Source organism: Rhamphochromis longiceps, linkage group LG8 (genome assembly GCF_057381845.1).
Source record: "Rhamphochromis longiceps isolate RC_006_pf linkage group LG8, R_longiceps_female_GT1.1, whole genome shotgun sequence".
NCBI classification, from domain to species: domain Eukaryota; kingdom Metazoa; phylum Chordata; class Actinopteri; order Cichliformes; family Cichlidae; genus Rhamphochromis; species Rhamphochromis longiceps.
The window spans coordinates 22823204-22845431 of NC_140564.1; the positions used below are offsets into that span (position 1 = coordinate 22823204).

Here is a 22228-nt window from a genome sequence, read left to right on the forward strand (position 1 = left end):
TCTATTTTTTTGTCCATTTTTTATTTGATGTGGAAATGTGTCATCTTGACAAAGCTTTTTTTTTTTTTTTTTTTTTAAAGCTGTTTTTAAAATGCAGTCTTTGAAACAATGGGTTAACGCGCCCTCCAGTGGGCGGATTGATACAAGCATTTTATCGGACCGTACCACTGTGCTACATCAATAGGGTTATTGTGGCTTATTTTAAGACGCAGTAAACCAAAGCCAAAAGATTAAGATTATTAATTATTTGGTATTAATTATTAGTTAATTATTTAACTATTCTGTCACTTCATAAACATTGGCTGTATTTACATTTCTATATATTACAGCCACAGTTGTCTCACCCATGGCAATGGCTATAATGGTAGTGTCACAAACATTCTATTTCCTTCGTTTCTATCAAGCTAGCAGCAGCCATGAGGTAAGCTGTATATTTGAAATTTAATTAAGCTTTTCATTTCCAAGCAGAGTGCAGGAAGTGTTAGAGATTCCTTTTATTTAAAACAGCGGGGAGAACTGTCTAGATGACTTTGAGTGAATTCGCTCATTTCTACCAGAATGCGTTGATGGCCTTTGTTGGTAAGCAAACCGTGCTAATATAGTGAGACATGTCACAACATGTTAGAAGACAGCCCGTCTACTGAGCCAGGCATCAGCTGTAAAGACTGCAGTGTTTTGACTTTTTTTCAACAAGCTGACGAATGGATTGAGTGAAATAAAACGGATTTAATAATGAAAGTCAATTATCTCGGCAAGGTAGAGGTGTTACTTGTTGTCATGTGTTTTGGTACTTGGGCTACAGTCTTCTTCTCCCAAGTGGAAAACCAACCAGTAAACAAACAAGTTTACTGCACATCTAAAAGTCAGCAAATGACGTTTCAATCTTTTACAGCCTTTCATCAAAAAACACTCAAATGGGAGTTCAGTAGCTGATTTGTCCATTTATGTAACAGTTAGTTTATGACACTCGAAGAAAATAATTTAAATGATATATTGGCGTTAGGCGCTCAACTGGTCAAGGTCACACCTTCTTGTATAGGCATAAAAAATTAGGTATGAAGTAAAAATGGCTTATGAACACAATCGAGGGTGCTTTTTAATTGAATGGTGATGGGTAGGCAAAGTTTATTCCATCCTAACAAATAAGATTGTACTACAGAAACGTAGAATGTAACATATTTTTTTCATGTATGTTTTCTGTAACTGCCAGGGTGAATTAGTAATAGAATTATAATTTCTATTACTAAATTATATCCTCACTGGACTAAACTAGATTAAACTAAATCAAATGATACGCTTCTTCTTGCTGTAATATTGGGGTTTTTGTTTGTTTGTTTTTAATTTAGTTTAATAAAAACTATTTCCAACAGTGCTTATATAATGATTTTGCTCTCCCAGCATGCTCAGGCTCCAGAAGCGCTTGGCCTCCAGTGTCTTGCGCTGTGGTAAAAAGAAAGTGTGGCTGGACCCCAACGAGACCAACGAGATTGCCAACGCAAACTCTCGTGAGTTGTTTCCTTTGTGGATTTATGTAGTAGGCTCTGGGCTCCTTAAATTTACGCTTTTATTTAAATGAATTTTATTTGGGCTACAGGCCAGCAGATACGAAAACTGGTAAAGGATGGACTGATCATCAGAAAACCTGTGACTGTTCATTCCCGTGCACGCTGCCGCAAGAACACACTGGCACGCCGCAAGGGACGTCACACGGGTTATGGTGAGTAGTTAGGTTATTGTTATCTTTCCCCAAATTTGCTTTCACTAATAATGTGGCTAATAATTGCGTATTTGGGAAAATAAAATCAAGCGGTGTGTACATGTTAAGGACTGCTTATAGAAACTGCAAGTAGTGGTGGTTTCAGTATGAACTTGGAGTAAGATAAGAGTTTTATTTCAGTAATATAATTTTCTTTCCAGGTAAGAGAAAGGGCACGGCCAATGCTCGTATGCCGGAGAAGTTGTCATGGATGCGGCGCATGAGAATTCTGCGACGTCTTCTTCGTCGCTACAGGGAGTCCAAAAAAATTGACAGGCACATGTAAGAGTGAATGTCATCACTGATGTACTCACTGATCATGAATAAGGTTTTATGTCAGTTTCATTGATAGATGAGTAATGTTTTGTGTCTTCTAGGTACCACAGTCTCTACCTAAGAGTGAAGGGTAATGTCTTCAAAAACAAACGCATCCTTATGGAGCACATCCACAAATTAAAGGCTGACAAGGCTCGCAAGAAGCTCCTGGCGTACGTTTCCACTTCTTCTTTTCTTGTATTATTTCACTCCAAGCGCAGCAACATTTATACACTGAAATTAATTTGTTTCTGTCCTGCAGTGACCAAGCCGAGGCCCGGCGCACAAAGACAAGAGAAGCCCGCAAACGCAGAGAAGAGCGTCTCCAGGCCAAGAAAGAAGAGATCATCAAGAACTTATCAAAGGAGGAGGAAACTACAAAAAAGTGAATCTAAAATGTATTCAAATCTTGTGAGGATCAGCTTTTGGTTGTGAATAAATGTGGATAAGAGAAAATATCATCAGTAATGTTCTTGCCTTGATATTAAAAATGATTTGACATGAAAAGAGTACTTTGGAAAATATTTCATTTTGATTATGATTTATATATACCTGAATAAACAGAGGTGAGAGAAGCCCTTTTCTTCTTTTAACATGGCCATATATATATTGTAATATGGCTATGAAAAGACAGCAAACTATGCTTCTGAGGTAATGCTCTGAACACTACAAAAGGTGGCAGCAGAGTGCCAAATACATCTACGTCTACTCATTTTAGCCAGAGGAAATTAAACTAGAAAGAGAACTGGAAAAAAAAAAAAGTCATTTTCAATCAGCAACTTGATCACACAGCACAGTATTCCTCAAAGGTATTATTAAAAATGGTAGATAAGCAACTTGGTAACAACAAACAAAGATCTTCCACTTTTTCCACATATAGCTTACAGTTGAATTTGTGTTCATTCAGCAAAAGCACTGCAAGCATTTGTGCATTTTTAGGAAGGTAGAGGTAGCAACAATTTAGCTGCTGTTAAATTACATATTTTATAAGGGAACATTTATAAATAGTAACTTCCTTGCTGAGGCAAATGTTCTCAAGTCATATTCATCCTTAGAGTATGGGCATCTGAAGCTTGGGTTGGATGCCATGCAGACTCTGCTGATAGTGAGGAGCAGTGTTACGTAACAGGAAGCTCTCACCATACTGGATTTTTCTGAAGATGGCCTGTAAGGAATGTGTTCACATTAACTGGCTGTAATTCTATAACAAAATCTATTAACTTTGTAAAGCAACTCATGCATTATTAAATGCTCAATGGTCTGCTCCGTAAAAGCTTCTTATTTTAAATTATTTTCCTGCTTCGTTTTTCCTGAAAGCAGGCACCAAAGTAGCAGAAGCTCAGACAACCACCGTTAGCCCCATTAAACCTGTGCTACTGACACTCCAGACATCCACTTATTTCTTGCTTGAGCCTTGAAGGATTTCATTTTTCATGCATGCAGAAGAAGGTGTGACTGAAGTGTACAGATGCATCCTGTGGTAACTGGGACAGACAGGCTGCTGCTGTGCTGTGCAAGTGTGTGTGCATGAGAGAAAGGGGAGTTTTTACTATCCAAAGCACACTCAGCATTTCAGATCATTTTAAATACAGCAATCTGGAAAACAAAAAATAATCCCTATACACTTTATTGGAATGTAAACTCGTCACTTACAATTTTCTGCCACCTCCTCCTTATTCTTAAGCTGCTATGTCTGTGACTGACAGTCATGCATAAACAATGGGACACTCAAGCTTTTGAAGCTGGCAGTGAAGAGCCCTCACATCTACAGTCTGGGTTTCAAAGGCCTTGAGTAGCTGGAATTAAGGTTTTTATACAGCATAACTCACTTGCTTACCTTGATATCCTGGTTTAATTTTCTCACAAAGCAGTGTTATGCACAACACTTTCGCTTAAAATGCACTTCAGCTGTATGCGGTCATTACCAAATTGCTCCGCACAGTCAAAACGATCTTTATAAATAAACGGGAGCTCTGCAGGAATATGTCGCAGGGATTACTGAAGGAGAAAACCGCCTTTGTACAGCCATTTTGCAGCTCCGTTAATGTATTTCTTCATTACCAGGAGGCACTCCTATTTCCTGAAGCGTGAGCCTTAATGGGATTAGATAAGGAGAGGAATATGAGCTGAAACCAAGCAGCACTCTTTATTACAGTTGGCCTTCAACCCAGGCAAAACAAATGGAGCACACTCAAGAGTTCAGGAGGGCTTTCATAACAAATGAAGTGAGGAGATGAAAGTGATTAAAGTAAGATTATTTTAAAATATAAAAACAGTTATCTAACGACTAAACGAATTACTTTGCTTTCGCCTGTTTGATTACCCTCTTTCCACCGTCTGTGGGACTGGTTCTCTTCTTTGCTGCATACTAAACTGTCGGTCAGCCTCTGTATCACAAAGACAATGACTGTTAGTCCACACATTAACACTGTCACATATAAAATGTTCGAGTCATCGTCTTTTTAATCCTTTTCAACATTATTTTTTATTTTCTCTTCCCACATGTTCAGTGGACTCTATTACCTAATCACTCTGGTTTATAGACTGACAGAGACACAAAGCACGAGGGAAGAATTCAGGAGCTCTAATTCTCTCATTCTCGTTCGCTGACTGATAGGAGGGATTACTGTAACAGTGCTCACTGATATAAATCAATCAGACAGGCAGTCGCTCTGATCTTATACAGATACGCCTCAGGCCTGTCTTCTTAACACCAGGGGTTGCTCTTTTACGCTTTCACACTGCCGCACACTCATTTAGTGACATCCAGACAAAGCTCAATGTCAAAATGCACCAGGAATCAAAGAAATTGCAATATAATATGACGAGAGTGATTGTGCTGATGATCTACTGGGATCCTGTGTGCACAAATTAGCAGTACTACTAGAAAGCAGTCAAATGCTGCTCCTGAAAAGAGCAGGTTGAAAAGTTTGCCTTGAATTTTTTGGTGTGTGCCAGCCGGCATCATCACAAGTGTTCTGTTGTTTCGTTTACACCAGATATATGACAGCTTATGTCTCCTCAAAATTATTTCTGTGTGAAGACTCCAATCCATGACCGCTCTAATCAAACACTTCCAAATGTCTTAGGCGCAATCAGACCAAGGGCAGACCTGCAAACAACGGAGAGATCATGATTCATTTTCTTCAGTTTTCAGAAACAGGAACGCCAGCATGCTTATCTTTAAAAATAGTGGCTGTATTTAATTTGTGTGCAAGAAAAGTTTTACTAAAACTTTTATATAATTTTACTGCTCTGACATCTGACTCACCTTGAACACTGTAGTTGTTTTAACCTGAGAATGTCCTCTATTTGCCTTCTAACTAATCTATTGGTTTTCTTGCTCTGTGAAGCACAGTGTGGGATTACATACGGAGACTGGGTTCTCAGGTGTCCAGTTAGAGGTCAGGGTACATCATATCAAGCAGACTGTAGGCTGCAGTCTGTAATTTGATAAGAAATTAGATTCAAATATGAGAGAGAAATCTCAGTGGTGTTAACTGACACCACTGCTGTTGTGACAAAACCATTAGCTGCCCTTTTCTTAGTTCTTTGTGCCACACTTACACTCTTCTTCTCTGTTTTTATTCCTTGTATGTTTCTTATCTTGTGGAAAACCTGGATTAAAGTAAAATGCTAGTCTACAAGAAAAACATATACATTATGTTATACACTCACCGGCCATGTTTTTAGGTACAGCTGTTCAAATGCTTGTTGATGCAAATATCTAATCGGCTAATCTTTTTGAAGCACAACCTGCTGAAGTTCAAACCAAGGATCAGGATGTTATTTCAGAAACTGCTTTTCTGCTGGGATTTCCCCCAAATAACCATATCTAGGGTTTACAGTGAATGGTCCAAGAATGAGAAAATATCCAGTGAGCTGCACTTCTTTGGGGAGAAAAGCCTTGTTGAGGAGAATTAAGGCTAGACTGCATTAAACTGATAGGAAGGTGACAGTAAGTTAAATAAGCAGTGGTTATAACTATGACTTTGAAGCTGATGGGCTACAGCAGCAGAGGATTGCACCGGTTGTCACTCTTGTTAGCTAAGAACAGGAAACTGAGGCTACAAGATCGGACAGCAGAAGAATGGAAAAATGTTTCCTGTCCTACGTGAAAGCATGGCTCCATCCTGCCTTATATCAACAGGTCAGGCTACTGTTGGTATAATGGTGCGAGGGATATTTTGTTATTGCTATCAATTCAACATGAACCAAAGTCTCTAAGGAATATTTGTAGTACCTTGTTGAATCTATTCCTTTGAGATTTAAGGCAATTCTGATGACAAAAATGGGTCCAACCTTAGACTAGCATAACAAAGTATACCTAATAAAGTGGTCACTGAGTGTATGCTTGTATGTCATTTCCCTGCAGCTCCTCACTAGCCCTTAGGAGTCAGTCTCTTCTTAGGACTCAATCAGGCACAAATATAATTGTCAATTATAATCTGGAAAAAACATGGACAGGTTAAGTGAAAACAGAGCTTAATAGCAAAACTGAGGAAAATGAATCTGAGCTGCAGTAAACTCAAAGCTTCATTTGATGATAAATGAGTCAGATAAAGTCATTTATCAATAACTGATTAAAATGCAAAATGGAACTGTTTTCTGCTGAGTGTTCAGATGATTCATCTTCTCACATTTGGAAAAGAAATCTGTACAATTTAATGAATTCGCTGTTTAGTTAAAAACACAAAACTGTTAACAGGGATTTGTTGCTGCCCTAAACCCATTTAGCAATATGTACCTGGAGCCCCCAGAGGAGATACAGTATCTACAGAAGAAACATATGTTACGTGTTCCACTTTAGAAATAAACGCAATTGAGGATGGGAAGAAAAGAAGTCTTTGAAGTGGGAACTGGTTAAAATCATGAGGTGAACAACAGGCCAGCGACAACACTGGCTCAGATGAGCGAATAAGGTTTGCTGCAGAAAAGGTCAAATGATGAGATTCACACACAGAAAAAACCTAAGGCATCAAAATAATTTTTGAGCAAGTTTTTCCAAGTATGAAAATCGTTTGTGTTCATGAGCTGGAGGGCCAGATGGACTCATTAGAAAAAGAAGAAGAAAAAACATAAGAACGCAAAACAAGCTGACTCAGAAAACACCAGCCGGGGAATATTAGTAAAGTAAATTTTATAAATCTGAATGCTGGAGAAAATCGGTTTCAGTCATTAGAGAACATGTCAACTGATGGAAGTGAGCACAGCTTAGTCATTCATTTGAAAGTGATGACTGCAGTTCAGGAAAGAGTTTGTTTGGAAGTGATGACTGATGAAAGTCAGAGAGTTCTGAGTCTTTTATGTTTTGAATCTAGTTAGCTTTTCCCCCGGCATTCCTGCTTTGCCCTCTCACTAGATCCTTATTTGTCATTCCTGTCCTCTTGTTTCTTAGAAGCTTTCCAAACACATACCAGGTAAGGCTAGCCCTATCTCCAGCTCTTTCCCCGTATAGCTGATTCTTCAGCCTGCTGAATAGCTTCTCCTTTTTCGTCTTTCTGTTTGTCATAACAGAGTTTTTGACTTGGATAAGGAGAGGGATAAAGCTGCAACAGATAGCAAGCAAAGCATCATTAACAAAACAGAGCAGTCCCACTTATCCTCTCATCCCTGCTCTGTGACGCTACACACCCCAAAGTCTGTGACACACATTAAACTGAATGGAATCAATTTTTCTATCCTATTTGTAGCAGGACCGAACATTTTACAGCATCTTTTGTGGGAATAGCAATAAACTGAGGGTTTGACTGTAATAAGCCTGTTGTAACGTAAACAATAGATGTTTGTGTGACGTTTTTCTGGGTCTATATTTTCAGATGAAAGTATAGATCCAGACAAACGTTACAGAATGCTATATATATATATAGGCACAGGAAAGCGCTGAGGCGGAGTAGATAAAAAATTTATATTTTCAGATGCACAAATGCACTGTGTGTGAGAGCATGGAGAGAGAAAGCACAAAGAAAACTTGTCCTGTGGATTTCAAATCCTTTTCTCAGTGACTTAATGGATTTTGAAGTATGCTTTTAAGATTTCAGAGCATGCTGGATTAGGAAAACATTTAAAGGCAGAGAGGGCTGAGGTTAGGACTTGAGGTATAAAGAGGACCTGTGGCAACGCACTCATGTTTGGCTGAGAGAAACATTACAGCTGTCCAGCTGAGATGACAAGACTGCAGGAAACATCTTAGATCAAAAGGCTCTTAAGTCTTAGTGCTGCAAGCAAAGCACAGCAACTGGTTAAAACCAAACTCTGACATGTTTTATCACATAAAAGATTCATATGCCTTGGAAACCTTTAATAGCTACGAACAACATATAAAATTACAGAGCAACAGTTAATTAATCAAAAACTAAATAAATAAATACATAAAAGAAACAGTTTCTACTCTAATCCAGCCCTTGAAACCCACAACAGACAGCTTAGGCAAAACTGTAAATCAACAATGTCAGTGCTTCACTTTGTGATATAATATAAATTTAGTAGTAGCGAAATATAGACACAGTGAAGAGGAAGAAGTAGCACCTGGTAACCTAATACATCTGTCAACTCTTGACTCCAGTTTAGAGAATTCAAGCAATGTAATCAAATTACATTCAATGTAAAAAAAGAAAAGAAAAAAAAAGGTGTGTGTGTGGGGGGTTGCACCCTGTCTGCATGACTTTTTCAGTCTTTGGCCTTTGGTCTTTCAGTCTTCAGTCTTTTGGCCCACTTTTTGTTACAACATTCCTTCCGGTCATTGAGGTTTGTGTCATGGTCCCTGTGCCCCGCTGGTCGACCCTCTATTAGGCAATATGTTTGTGGTTTGTTTGCTCTCTCTCTCTCTCTCTCTCTCGCCGCGGCGACGCTCATTGCGGGCTCCCGCTGCTGGCCCACACACCTGCTCTCATCAGCGCACCGGCCGCTGATCCCAGCTGATTACTGCACTACTTAAGATGGCGAGTCTGCACTAGTCTTCGCTGGATCGTTGAACTATCAGCGTCAGTCAAACTTGTGTATCTGCCAACCTGTATCTTGAAAGCCCTTTGTTATTATCCCGCTAACCCGACCTTTTGTGTTTAGATCGTTTTTGGAACCGGATTCTGAGAGGAGTGACTGAGGAGGAGCTTTTGTACAGAAAGTGTGGAGCACCTTTTCCCCTAACCCTGTTTCCCACGGACCCTGGCGACCCGGACCCGTTTCCCCTGCACGTTGTACATAGCCACTTGGTGATTGTGTTCACTGTGAATAAACGCACTGTTCTTCGCTTAAAGGAATACCCTGGCCTGTGCCTGAGTCTCTTTCGGAAACCATATCAGATTGCTGGTGTTCATTTATGGATTTCTGCTGTAGGTTTGATGCTGTGATTGGGATGATTGTCCTGTTGCATGACCCAATTTTGGCCAAACTTTAGTTGTCAGACAGATGGTCTCACATCTGACTCTAGGATATACAGAGGAATTCATGTTCAATTCAGTGACTGCAAGGTGCCCAGGTCTTATGGCTCCAGAACAAACCCAAATCATGACCCCTCCACCACCGTGCTTCACAGTTGGTGAAGGTGTTTGTGCTGATACGCTGCATTTGGTTTACTCCAAACATGGTTCTATGCATTATAGACAAAAATCTCCACTTTTGGAGAAAGTACTTAGCTTTTCATATACTGTTTCAGCCTTTTGGCTCACAATTTGTTAAATAAATAAATGTAGTATGTCACGTCTTGTTGTTTATTGGCAGCTCTATTTACTTAATTTTACTTAATTTTAAGATTATTTTATTTATTATATTTTAAGACATGGTGGTAAAAACTTGAAATTCAACAGAGGATGTCCTTTATTTTTTTTACCATGTCTTTATGACTGTTTGAATAAATAGTGTAAAATTAAATAAAAATTAAGTTTTTAGTGGTGGATGAAAGTTTGCTGCATAAACATGGAAAAAACAAAAATCCTACTTTAACACAAGTTAGTCTTCAGAAAAAGGGTTGTTGGCTTTACAGAACCATCTCCAGAAATTTTTTTATTTTGTTCTCTAAAAAGTTCGATCTCTGTCAGTTCACAGTCAGACAGACTGAAATGCAGAAATTCAATGCATTGATTCTCCACAGAAGTGGTCGACCAACAAAGAACACGCCAAGAGTGAGCGGTATAACAGTCTGGGATGTCACAAAGGAACACATAGAAACACCTGAGTTTCTTTCTCACATTGGTTAATGTTCATGTTTATGAGTTCACAATCACAGGAACACTAATCAACAACGGTGTTTGTGCAGGACTGTAAGGAGAAAGAACGCCGCTTCCTGTCCAAGTCGTTGTTGTTGAGACCAAAAGAGATGCTTTCAGCATTTACTGCATCTGAGCTGTCATAATTACAGGAACAATTTATTTTAAATTATATCAAGAAATTAAAAAATTTTTTTTCCATGATTTTAAAAGTAGGCCATGTTTCTACTAATAACAAAATAAATATGCAAAGAAGAATAAAATCAATGTTTTGAAATATTTTCCCAAATAAATGAATGAAAGTATATTTTTTGGTTTAACTGGTTTCCCTTTGTCTATCTATGTTAAAATCTAGTTTTGTTTTAGGTCATACAGTGAGGGGAAATAATGATTTGATTCCCTCCTGAATTTGTGAGTCTCTATTTTCTTATGGTAGTTTCCCTTTAATGGACTATTAAATACTTATTTCACTCAATGACACACAATTCAATTCATAACTTTTATGAAATGCGTTTTTTCTGGATTTGTAGTTGATTTTCTGTATCTATTAAAATGTAAGTGACTAAACAAATTTGGTAGGAGATCAAATAATTATTTCCTCCAATGTAGTTGTGCAGAAATATGTATTTAAAAAGGTTTTTATTTCAAGGCACCACTCTGTTGGTTTAAATGTCAAACTTTCTAAATTTACTGAATAGCCTGCCTTTTTAGATTTGGGATAAATATGATTACACTGAGACACTTTTTGCTTTTTGATAGTTATGTTATACGGCAGAATGTCAATGGTTAAATAAATGCAGAATTTTGTAACTGGATAGAAATAAGTAACTGGGAAAACAGGACACTTAAGTGACAAAAAGTGTGTTTACACAGTGATTATGGAGATGGAAACTCAATTTTAAATGAATGAGTAACTAATGCAGAGCTGCTGCTGTAGTGTTGGAATATAACCTTTTTGATCAAAAGAAATTGATAAATAAAAACACTGTCCTTCCAATCCATGTCCTCATGTCCTGCTTGACCTCCCAAGATTTTCCTTTTCCATACAAGTCATGAAGCCATCAGTCATATCAAAGCTACATTACAGCCTGAAGGCTAAACACAGAGAGGTAAGAGAGGGAGAGAAAAAAAGAGATTGTGATCTCTGATTAAAGAGTGCATTGGGTGAAGTGCTGTGGAGTTTAATCCTCTTACACCATGCAGCTGTGGAGTGACAGTGTGGAGCAAGAGCCTGAGAGCAGGTGTGGAGGTGGGGTGGATCTGCAAGAGTGGAACACAGTGTTGTGTTTTCATTTGGTGCCATGGGCTTAATTCAGAGAAACATCTGTCATAGGCAAAGAAACAGCCATCTGGAACACAAACCGGCATCCGGCGTAGATATTTACCCCAGCTCACAGGACTGGGGGAGATAGGTAGCCACACCTACAACCAGAAAATACTTTTTCAATAGTAAATTCTTTTAGTTTAAACAGCTTATGCATTCCTTATTATCATTACATTTAAACGATGTAACTATAAATATAATCATTCCTGTAGTCTGGCTGTGAGGGGCTGGTAGGCGGTCATTTCGGGATTATATGCCGTGGACCATTATGGAAACTGTTCACAGTGCGCTGGTTTAATGCTTAATCAATTCCTCATACATAAAACTTGCTTGATCTCCTTTTTATTATGTACTAGAATAACGAGTAAATCACCCAGGGCCTCCCTGAAATAGTTCGTCAATAGAGGCAAAGGGGCATATGTGATTCCTTAAATCTACCATTCCCAGTGTAGCGTGCTTCAAAGACAGCTTTCATGTGTCACCCCCCAGGCCTACGTTGTCTGTCCTGTTCAACCTCTGAGATCTACTCCGAGACTTTCCACTAGACTTAAAGCTCTTGAACTCATTGTGCCATCTTTTACCTCAGGACTTTGCCATGTGATGCTCATTCCTGTCACTAAAAGTGTGTTTGTGCAAGCAGCATCCTGAAAAAGCGGAGGTAGCCTCAGTACCAGGAGATGAGACCATGCATTAAACATGCAGCCTCCGTGTACCTTCTCCATTTTTAATGGTGCAGTTGGCTGTGGGTCTGAATGTAAACACGATTTTAACAATGGGGTGTTGACTGCATATGACAGACAGGAGGAGAGAAACATAACACACACGACAGACATGCTGTTATTACATTTTTAATGATTTGTAAGACTGCTGTACATATTTTTATTTTGTGTACTTCTTTGAGAACAAGAAGTTTTGCTATATGATAAAGGATGAGATTTAAGCACATGCTTAAACCAAGGATAGTTCTCCTTTTATTTAAAATTGCTATATTCTGCAGCCTATTTTGTTATTCACATAACTACAAGCACACTGCTTTTAATGGCAAGCTATCAGAAAACATAAAGATCACCAACTTTGCAGTTGCAGATGTTTAAATGGAAATTTCTCAGAACTTGGTGCACACTGTATTCCTAGCAAAGCCAAATCCAAGAGATACCATCATTTGTAACTAGGGATGGGTATCGTTTAGTTTTATCCGATACCGGTGCCAAATCGGTACTTTTGAAACGGTGCCAGTGCTTAAATGGTGCTCAAACCGGTGCTTAAAGAATGGAGAACACAAAATTGGTCCAAAAACCTCTCATGTTCAGCTGTTTTTTTGTAAAAAGATATCAATGTTAGCCTTTTCTCCAGCTATAGGGCATATATGGTATCACTCTTGGTTGGAAGCAGTGCTTAAACAATGGAAAAAACAAACTTTGTCCAAAAACCTCTCATGTTTAGCTGTTTTCCACTTTTTCTTTGGTCATTTTAGCCTTTTTGGCCAGGGTGAAGGGAGTATCTGCCATCAAACAAGAAGACAGCTGCATGTAGCTATGATGATGTTTGCTAGTTCACCTTACATGCATTAATGTAATAACGTGGTGAGCCTACTCAACGTAAATTATACACGAAAGCACTTGTTGCAGGCTGCTGAGTTTGCATCTTTTGCTGTGAAGTACAGCCAGACTTTTGACCGCTTCGCCTTTTTCGTCATTTTTAATCTGTAGCTCTGCTCTAAAAGAACGTACGTACCTGGGCCCGCCTACTATCTTCGGAAACGTAAAATGATTGGCTAGAATCTAAAGTGTATCACAGCTCAGGAAAAAAACCCCACCGAAATAAAGCACTGAAATGTACGCTGCTTTTCGGTCTGGTTACTGATGGCACCGGTCCGGTACCCATCCCTGCTTGTAACAACAGTGCATGAGTGAGTATAAATAGTGATCAAATTGTAACGTAAGCCACTGTTTGTGAAGGCGTTTTACACACTAATTTAAAGGTTCATACAGTAAGCTAACTCTTTTTGCTGTCTGTAAACTGTTAAAAAGGTTTATGTGAAGGAGGTTCCAATGTCTTCTAAGAGAATTTTCAATAAACAAATGAATCCTACATCCTAGTCTAAAGCTGATAACAGTCAAAAACAAGTTACTCCTACTAGTTGCAAACATACATGTTGCGTTTGCTCAGTGGATACTTTGTAAATAGTCTAATGCAAAACTCTGTGCAGTTATATGAAACATTAAGTACACCTTTACTGCTTCCATAGGAATTAAGAGGGTAACAGCCAGACCCTCCTAATCAAATGTCTATGATTAACCGATCATCAGCAAGTGTCTTGCACCCTCTAAAAAAGAATTCCCAACAAATTCATCCCAAGGTCAAAGAGTACAATGCTCAGAAGAAAAAAAAGAGCTACACCTCAGTCTCTACAGGCCTGAGTTAGCATGTTAAATATTAAAGTTCAAGACAGAATTAGAAGAAGACCGAAAAAGTATAGCTCATTTAGAACTGCTGTCAGGAGTAATCCTCTTCTTTCTGAAAAACATGGAAGCATGGATCAAGTTTGCAAAGCTGCATCTTAACAAACAGCAATACCTCAGGAACAACATCCTTTAGACAGACGAGACCAAAGTGGAGATTTCTGGCCACTACTGGCCACTATCAACTGTCAAATACGGTGGTGGAGGGGTGATGATTTGGGTTGGTTTTCTAGCTACGTGACCTGGGCACTTTCCGATCACTGGATTTCCTCTGTATACCAAAGTATTTACAGAATCAAATGCGAAGCCATGTGCTGGACAACTGAAGCAAATTACGTCACGCAATGGGACAATGATCCTAAGCAAACAAGCAAATCTACAACAGAACCAAGGCAGTGCAATGGCCCAGTCAAAGTCCAGACATTAACCCAACTGAAATGCTGCGGTGCTGTGCATGAACACATCTCCATACATCTCAATGAACTGCAGCAATGCTGCAAAGACGAGCGGGCCAAAATTCCTCTACAGCAAAGTGAGAGACTGATGAAGTCATACAGAAAACAACTACTTTACATTATTGCTGCTAAAGGTGGTTCTACAAGCTACTGAATCATGGATCATGGGGTGTACTTACTTTTTCACAGTTCTGTACATAGAGCTTTCCAGAAACTTTGTTTTTTAAGGGAATATAGGTGTGAGCACTTTGGCCACTTTGTTTTTGTGCTACGCTGCCAGTGATGCTCAGCACTTGATCCCCAGCTCAAGAAACCACTCTGTGTAAGTTTTACATAATATATGTGCACCACTTGAGCTGACTGGCTGAACTACATCCACAAGGTGGGCTGTTAAAATGTGTAATTCATAAACTGAAGTGATAATTTCATGGTGCAAACCTTCCACAGATTCATATGTTAATATCCTCGCCTGTAGACTTAGTGGAAGTGAGGGATTGGAGATTATTTTTATTTTGTGTATTTGATGCAGGGGTTTGTAAGGTGTCAGCAAGCGCCAGAAAGCTTTATTTTCAACTGACAGTGCATTCCTTTTCTCCTGCCTGCCTTTATTATCAATTGCTATTTTGAGCTTGGATTTTCTTCTAAAATTGGCATTATTGTTATATTCCTTCTTCCCGTCAACGCCCCGTGTGCTGTGTTCATCGCCCCTGCTGTGCATCTGCCCAGCTGCTGCTGCTCATTTTTTAAAGATGCATAGAAGTAAGTGTGAAATCTACAGGATGAGACATGATTGTATAACCTATCACACATTTAATGAGCCATTTCATATCATTTTCTGGGGCTAGGAGCAACCTCTTTTATGTACATGGTGTAGAATTATGGCCGCCCAAACTGAACACTTCAGCATTGATGTTGATGGATGTTGCGTGAAAGCAAAGTGAAAATGATTTGTTAAGGAAGACACGGCCACTAAGCTGTGCATCCTTGGTTTGTTGTTGCTGCTTGAGCCACACAAAGAGAATTTTAAAAAAGGCTTCAACTTCCTCAGCTCATTATAATGAAAGAGAGAGAGAGAGCAGAGTGGTACAGTAAGCGGAGAGCAGTGTCGGAGCACCACAGTCAGCAATTTTTATGAAATGTATGCGCGGCTTGATGTACTGCCAGTCGCACACTTTTCAGTCTCCTTCTCTGCAGAGATGAAAATCACATTTGATCCAGTTTGATAACAGAACTGGGTCATGGTTTGAGAAATGTTCCTGGCTCTACAGCAGGGACACACGCACAACCGTAACACATTCGTAGACACACAACACTCTCTATGCCTGCTTAGTATATAGTTGGCCAGCAGCCCCTCCGTCACCAATTAATTTTATTGGGAGTTAATCACATCATTCATGGTCTTTAAGAACAAGCAGTCGTCACTTTAAATCAAAGCTCTCAATGTACTTCAGTGATGTGGCCATGAATGGAGACATTCTATTTGGGTGAATGGTATCAATTTTATGTGCAAGATTACTCAGTAAATGTAAAGTTATAGCGAATACTTTCAGCTTTAAATAAATATCTCAGCAAGTACTTGTGATCACCAGAGCATGTAAGCTAATCTAATGACTGTTAGGTTGCTTTTTCTAAGTAACACTCTTATATTTTATAGGAGTGTTACTTAGAAAAAGGGATTTACTCCTGCCTTCTTCTCCTAATAGCAGCCAAAATTGGCAGCATTCCCACTGGCTTTAGCTTTGTGTTTTGTAGAAATTAGCTAATGTAGCATGCTAAGGCTATCCATTATAAACACAAGCTTGTTAGCATTTTCTTAAAATCGTTGCTCAAGGCCTCACTAGCAAAGACAATTACAGTTTACTATAAACCTTTAGCTAATATTCATTCGATTATTAATAAATTATTGAACAACACAGTCAGATGAGCTACATTTAAATTCTAGAAATTCAAGACAAGGAAGAGGACCAGTCCAACACGCCTGTGATGTTGATGCCTCTTTGCAACAGAGCTGAATCAATTTTTCATGTGCAGTCCATGCTACTTCTTCAGGAAATGACCCAAATCCTTCCTAAAGCACTAGCCCTCTTGTAAAAGTGAACATTTATGAGTTAAAAAAAACAGCTAGATTTAATCTTTATGTCAACATAAGGGTCCCTGATATTTAGTGATAAATGTAAGTGCACTGAGAAGAGTCAACATTTTGGTCAAGAGTTAAAAGCACTAAATTAAAGCAGCAATTTTCTGCCTTTAGTGATAAAACCAAAGAGTCGCAGAGAAATAGGTTATACTACCAAATATTTACTCTCCACAACTATTGCTGACTTCAAACTGAAAGCACAAAATTGGATAACAAAGACAAAAAGACACAGCATTTTAGAGTTCATTTAACTTTATTGAGAGCTGTGAAGGTCACAGAGCAGCTAGCCATGCAGAGAACTAGCCTGGTAGTGCGCATTTAGATTTTAGATTCACCTGGTAATACTGATCCTGAGCCAATTTTGGTTCTAGTCAGTGAGGATAATGTTTAAGAGTAGCATGGTACAGACTAATTCAAGATGTAAAAGCAAGTCCAAATTCAAATCCTTGCAAAAGCACACCGACACACGTGTGGATACACTGGAAATAAGCAGAGTATAAAATAAGGTGAGTGACTAGAACTGTTGTGCATAGTATCTGAAAAGACTTGTGCTGACAGGGGTAGTTGTTAATTGAGCAAAGAGATGCATACATAGGTAAGTAAGACAATAAATAGTAATTTCCTGTAAGTTGTAACTGAAATTAATGCCCTTAGTTGGGTCCTGGATAGCTGCAAACCTCTTAACCAGAGTGCTATTCAGAGCCGCTATATACAATATTTTTAAGGCTATTTACAAATACTGTCATAATTGTATTTACAGTTATTGCCACAACAAAGGCAGTCCGTGACTGCCTTATTGTTTTCAAATGACAGAGCAATAAACCAAGTGTCGTGAGGTGATTTAGTCTTTTTCCTAACCCTGGTCTCTTTAAAACTTGCCATTGATTTAAAATAACATAAACTTTTGAGTGTCTGAGAGACTGAAAGTTGGAAGAGTTTAATAAATCATCCTGGATTATTTCTTTGCTCTGCTCTGTCCAGGAGGAAAAGCAAGCACATCAAAAAGTCCTAACATTGACACCATCCTCATGCTGAAGTACACAACTAGATATGACCGCAAATATTACAGGACATTACATACAGATAGACATGGCTTGGTGTTTATATGATGAAGAAAGCAGATTCTAGTTTTTAACGCTACACTGAACAGAGTGAATTATGAAATCTGTGTGTGTAAAGAAAGTGCGACTGAAGGGCACACTGACAAAGAAACTCCCCGAGGTGCACGTAAAGCATTTGTCACATCAGAGCTGTGAAGAGCACAAATGTACGATATTCCAATCACCGGAGAGCAGTCTGAAATGTAAAAACCTCAGAATCTGTGTGTGTCATTAATAAAAGATGTAGCCGAGAAGACTTACTTTTATATATTATGTAATACCTGAATCTTTTTCTACTCGGAGCAGAAGTGACACATATCCATATCATGATGTAAAATGTGCTCATATAGAGCTGCAGTGTGGACATCCAAATATGGTTTAAATTCTCAGCTAAATCTATCAAATCCAGGCGGTTTAACAGGGTTTCAAACAAACAGCCAGACAGTGTGTTTGCACAACGCACCACAATAAACAGCTACAGACTTTCACAATGTCTCGTTTCCTCTACAAAAACAATGACATTAAGACAGTTTGCTTACAATGTCTCTTTAGGCTTGGACAAGCCTCGACATCATAATTAAAAAGTCCTCTCTTCTTTCTCACAAACAGATGGCCAATGGAGATGGCTATTGAGGTAGCCAGACTTCCTGCACACTTATCCTCTTCCACATAATGCTACATTTCATTTGTGAGGGTATAAAAAAGGAAAGCTGTGCTACAAGAAAAGTAGCTCTAAATAATTGCAAGGAAGCCCCTGCATCCTTTAGGTCTTAAACTGCGGTAAAAAGCAAAGTTGTGAGTTATCTTCCACTCACACTGCTTTCACTGCCACATTTTTGAGATGGAGGCGGGTGGTTGGTGGTCAGTGAGGTGTTGGCTAAACACTCCTGAGTATTCCTCCATCACTGTAACAAAATGAGGGTCAAGGCGAAAGCAGCACCGTCATATTTCTAGCAGACACTTCACAGGAACCAGGCCCCTCTTCTTCCCGCTGCTCAGCCGGAGGAAGCCGTCAATCTCCTCGTTCTTCCCGATACAGATCTGCAGAGGGAGAGTCAGACGGTGAGGAAAGGCAAGAAGAGAGGACAATGGAGCAGGTGGAAGGGCAAGTGAAATAAAAATAAATAAATATATGTGAGTTTCTGGACTGAGGCAAAAAAAAACAAAAAAAAAAAACAGTCATAACATGCAGTCCTCGGTAATCTCAGCAGTTTTTTGCATTCATTTGCATAGATTTTGAAAAGGCTTTCAGCGTGCAAGAGAAACTGTGTGTATTTTACAGTCTCACCTGGGACTCTTTCACAGTCATCTGGCCTTTGTCTCGGTTGCCGTGGAAACCAGTAGTGACCTTCCACACCCTCTCACCAGGGCGGATACGCTGCACAAAGTTGGCCGGAAAAAATCCCACCTTGTTTCTGCTTTTCCCCTGGCAAACACACCCAACCAAGGACACACACATGCACAAACATTTAGCCCGTTAGTCTAAACAGAGAGGAAAAAAAGGTCTGCACTGGTTGTAGTATAAAAATAGATCTCACTCACTGGGTTTTCACTCAACTTTGCTCACTCGCTTAAGGTAAATTATTTCATATCATGTCCGCTTATGTTCCAACACGAGTATGTTATTCAGAGGCAGCTTCCTCTGCAGCCCTCAAATAAGCATCACATTTGTAGCACAATAAGAAAAATGAATTAGAATGAACCGTCACAATTAGCAAGAAATCTGGAATTAAAAAGAGATTTCTGAGTTTTTGTTCCCTAATTAGCAACACAGCCACTAGACCAAAAAGCATTTTTGTATTTGTGAAACCCTAATCCCCTGCTATTCTCTTCAGAGACTCTGGCACACAAGCATACAAAACCCAGGAATGGAATGCTGGAGTTGCACAACTCAAAATTTACCCATTTTGCTGGCTTGGCTGAGTCCTTGCTTAAACTGAAAGCATATATAAAAGGGAAACAGCAGATTTCTGCAGAGTGTAAGTATCTCTTTTGGAAGGTGGTTTGTATGTTTTTTTTTTGTTTTTTTTGTTGAAATAACAGTAGCACTGTTTGTGCATTTGTAGCTGAAGTCACTAGACTGTCCTGAATCAGTTTAAACACATTCTGAATGAAGAATTGTACTGCGTTTAAATCAAGTCACAAATATTGTTTTCTGAAGTAATTTGGTTTGTACTCTTTAAGAAGGAAAATAGAAAAATCCAACAAAAATATTTATTTACAGTCAATTTTAAATGAGCCCCTTGATGATCTTTTCATTCATTTAATTGAGGCTTCTTCGTTAACTAAAATTAGCCGCAGGAAAATAGTTCCTCTGCTGCCACCGTGTCGGGTAAGACAAGCTTTTACTTTTCCCTGATGTTTTGTTATGTGAAGATTTGTCTGTCCTTCTGCTGGTCAAGGTTAAAATCGCCTGCCGTCTCATTAAAACACAGATTGCAATCTGTCCTCTTCCTCTTCATGTTAACTAGCTCTGCTAACAGTCACACCTGCCTTACTTCAGGGCTCAACTATCAACTCTGTTACTGTGACCAAACAGCTCTGCTTTGAAAGGAAGTTCAGATGTCGAGCTGAGGGTCCCATGTGTGATTCTGATAAATATATTGAGATACCCTGGATAAGTAAATATGTTATTTACAAAAGCACTGGCTCAGTTAAAAAGAAAGAAAATGTAATGCTTCCGAATGACTTAGTGAATAGATAACACTTCGGTGCATTTCAATATAAAGTCTGTTTTATAAAGCCTACCTTCCACCAGTCTTCATTGGAATCATCTGTCACTTGAATTCTGTCACCAGGCCTGCAGAGAAAATAGAATATAGACCAGAGTGCAGTGAGCTGAGTATCCCTTGAGGAGGATTTTTACCACTTTAAAAGCAATAGTGTCAGGTTTGATGTTCACTTGTAATTTTATTCTATTTTTACCAAAAAAAAAACAAAAAACCCCCCAAAAAAACAGTTAGTGTTAGATAAACATCCATCAATCCATTCGCTTCCGCTTATCCTTTTTAGGGTCGCGGGGGGTGCTGGAGCCTATCCCAGCTGTCATAGGGCGAGAGGTGGGGTACACCCTGGACAGGTCGCCAGTCTGTCACAGGGCTAACACACAGAGGCATACAGTGAAAACTAATTCGACGCATATTGGCACCTATAGACAACAGGAAATACAAGATACAATACTTCTGCTGTTTATCAACCCTTATTACAAAGTAAGAACTGGAGGTGGAGGTGGTATTTTTACATTGATGTAAACCATTTAGAGTTTTTCAAATGTCATTCAAAATACTAATAATAGCAGTAAGTATACAGCAGCAGAATAACACTGACCATTTTCAGGCTAGCGTGTGTGTTAAAGGGTTTGCCTGAACTGGAACACTTTTGATCAACCATTTGTGTCTTGGTGGGTTTTTTTTAATGTGCTATATAACGAAAATGGACTTCACTATGTAATTGTTCACTCTTCTATTATGTATAATCCTGTAAATATCACAGCAGCCTGAGACGCTTCTTTCCATTAGTCTGAAGGCAACTGAAATAGCTGGCTTCATGCCGGACTGTGTACTTTGGTCAGTTTTCCATTAAAGTCACAACAGCAATCTTAATAGGCTGACCTAACTTTAATGAGCTGACCTTATTAAGGCCCAACAGTGGCTAAACTTCCTCCGTGTCCTTAGAAAGAATAACCTGGACCGGAAGATGCTGCTGGCCTTCTACTGGCTCCTCAGTGGCGAGTGTGCTCTACTACTGCCTTGGTGTTTGGTACGCAGGGGCCACAAATGAGAACAGGAAGGGTAATTAGGGTAATTAACAATGCCCCCCCCAAAAAAAATAAAAAAAATCATTGACTGCTCTCTGCCACCCCTGGAGGCCATCGCCAGATCCTTCTGTCTCAGAAAACCCAGGGCCATCATAGGTGACCCCGCCCACCACCTGTTTGACCTGCTGCCCTCTGGTCGGTGCCTCATGTCAATCAGGTCCCACACCTCCAGACTCACCAACAGCTTCTTCCCCTGGGTCATTCAGACTGTTAAAAAACACTAACCCCCCACACCACACCACAGCCCACCCATCTCATTAATCTGAGTCATGGTCTGAGTAACCCTCATCACTCAGGCCGCTCACACACAGACTCTATACTCAGACAGTCCTTTTCACTGCTTCCAAACACTTTGCTCTCCAAAGTGTGCCTTTCTTTTGCTTTGTATATGTATTCTTCTAGTTTGTATATATTTCTTCTGTTTGCTATTTATTCCTGATTTTTTTTAAACTCCTGCACAGTTGGCACTAAGCACCCATAATTCCACCTTACATATACAATAGCAATAAAAGGCTATTTTATTCCAACCAACATTTACTTATCACTTCTGACTTGTGTCTGCACACTTATCAAATAAAATTACAACAGCACAGTCAGCAGTCTCTGATGTCTAATAAACTGTTGCTATTTAAAAAAAAAAAAAAAAAAGATTAGAATA

The 22228-nt window shown here is 39.2% G+C and overlaps 2 protein-coding genes across 3 annotated transcripts in view; one reads left to right on the plus strand and one right to left on the minus strand.

The window, feature by feature from the left end:
* The first annotated feature begins 372 nt into the window (after nt 1-372).
* LOC146663685 (large ribosomal subunit protein eL19) lies at nt 373-2578 on the plus strand. Its single transcript, XM_085416522.1, has 6 exons — nt 373-421; nt 1399-1505; nt 1595-1717; nt 1918-2038; nt 2134-2244; nt 2334-2578. Exons 1-6 carry the CDS (start codon nt 417-419, stop codon nt 2458-2460), a joined length of 594 nt encoding a protein of 197 aa, XP_085272648.1. The 5' UTR covers nt 373-416; the 3' UTR covers nt 2461-2578.
* A 14327-nt stretch (nt 2579-16905) lies between these two features.
* LOC146663686 (SH3 and cysteine-rich domain-containing protein 2-like) overlaps nt 16906-22228 on the minus strand; it is a 36220-nt gene continuing 30897 nt past the window's right edge. For both annotated transcript variants that reach the window (XM_085416524.1, XM_085416523.1), the window contains exons 9-11: nt 20502-20553; nt 19042-19179; nt 16906-18794 (exon numbers count right to left, since the gene is read on the minus strand). In XM_085416524.1, the coding sequence (XP_085272650.1) occupies nt 18696-18794; nt 19042-19179; nt 20502-20553 (289 nt within the window). In that variant the 3' untranslated portion in view covers nt 16906-18695. The remainder of the gene's footprint in view (nt 18795-19041; nt 19180-20501; nt 20554-22228) is intronic.

What these genes read in the sequence shown, in the direction of transcription:
- LOC146663685 (XM_085416522.1), top strand. An exon ending in GATTGCCAACGCAAACTCTC is followed by an intron (nt 1,506 to 1,594) that starts GTGAGTTGTTTC and finishes TTTGGGCTACAG; the next exon opens with GCCAGCAGATACGAAAACTG. An exon ending in GCTCGCAAGAAGCTCCTGGC is followed by an intron (nt 2,245 to 2,333) that starts GTACGTTTCCAC and finishes TCTGTCCTGCAG; the next exon opens with TGACCAAGCCGAGGCCCGGC.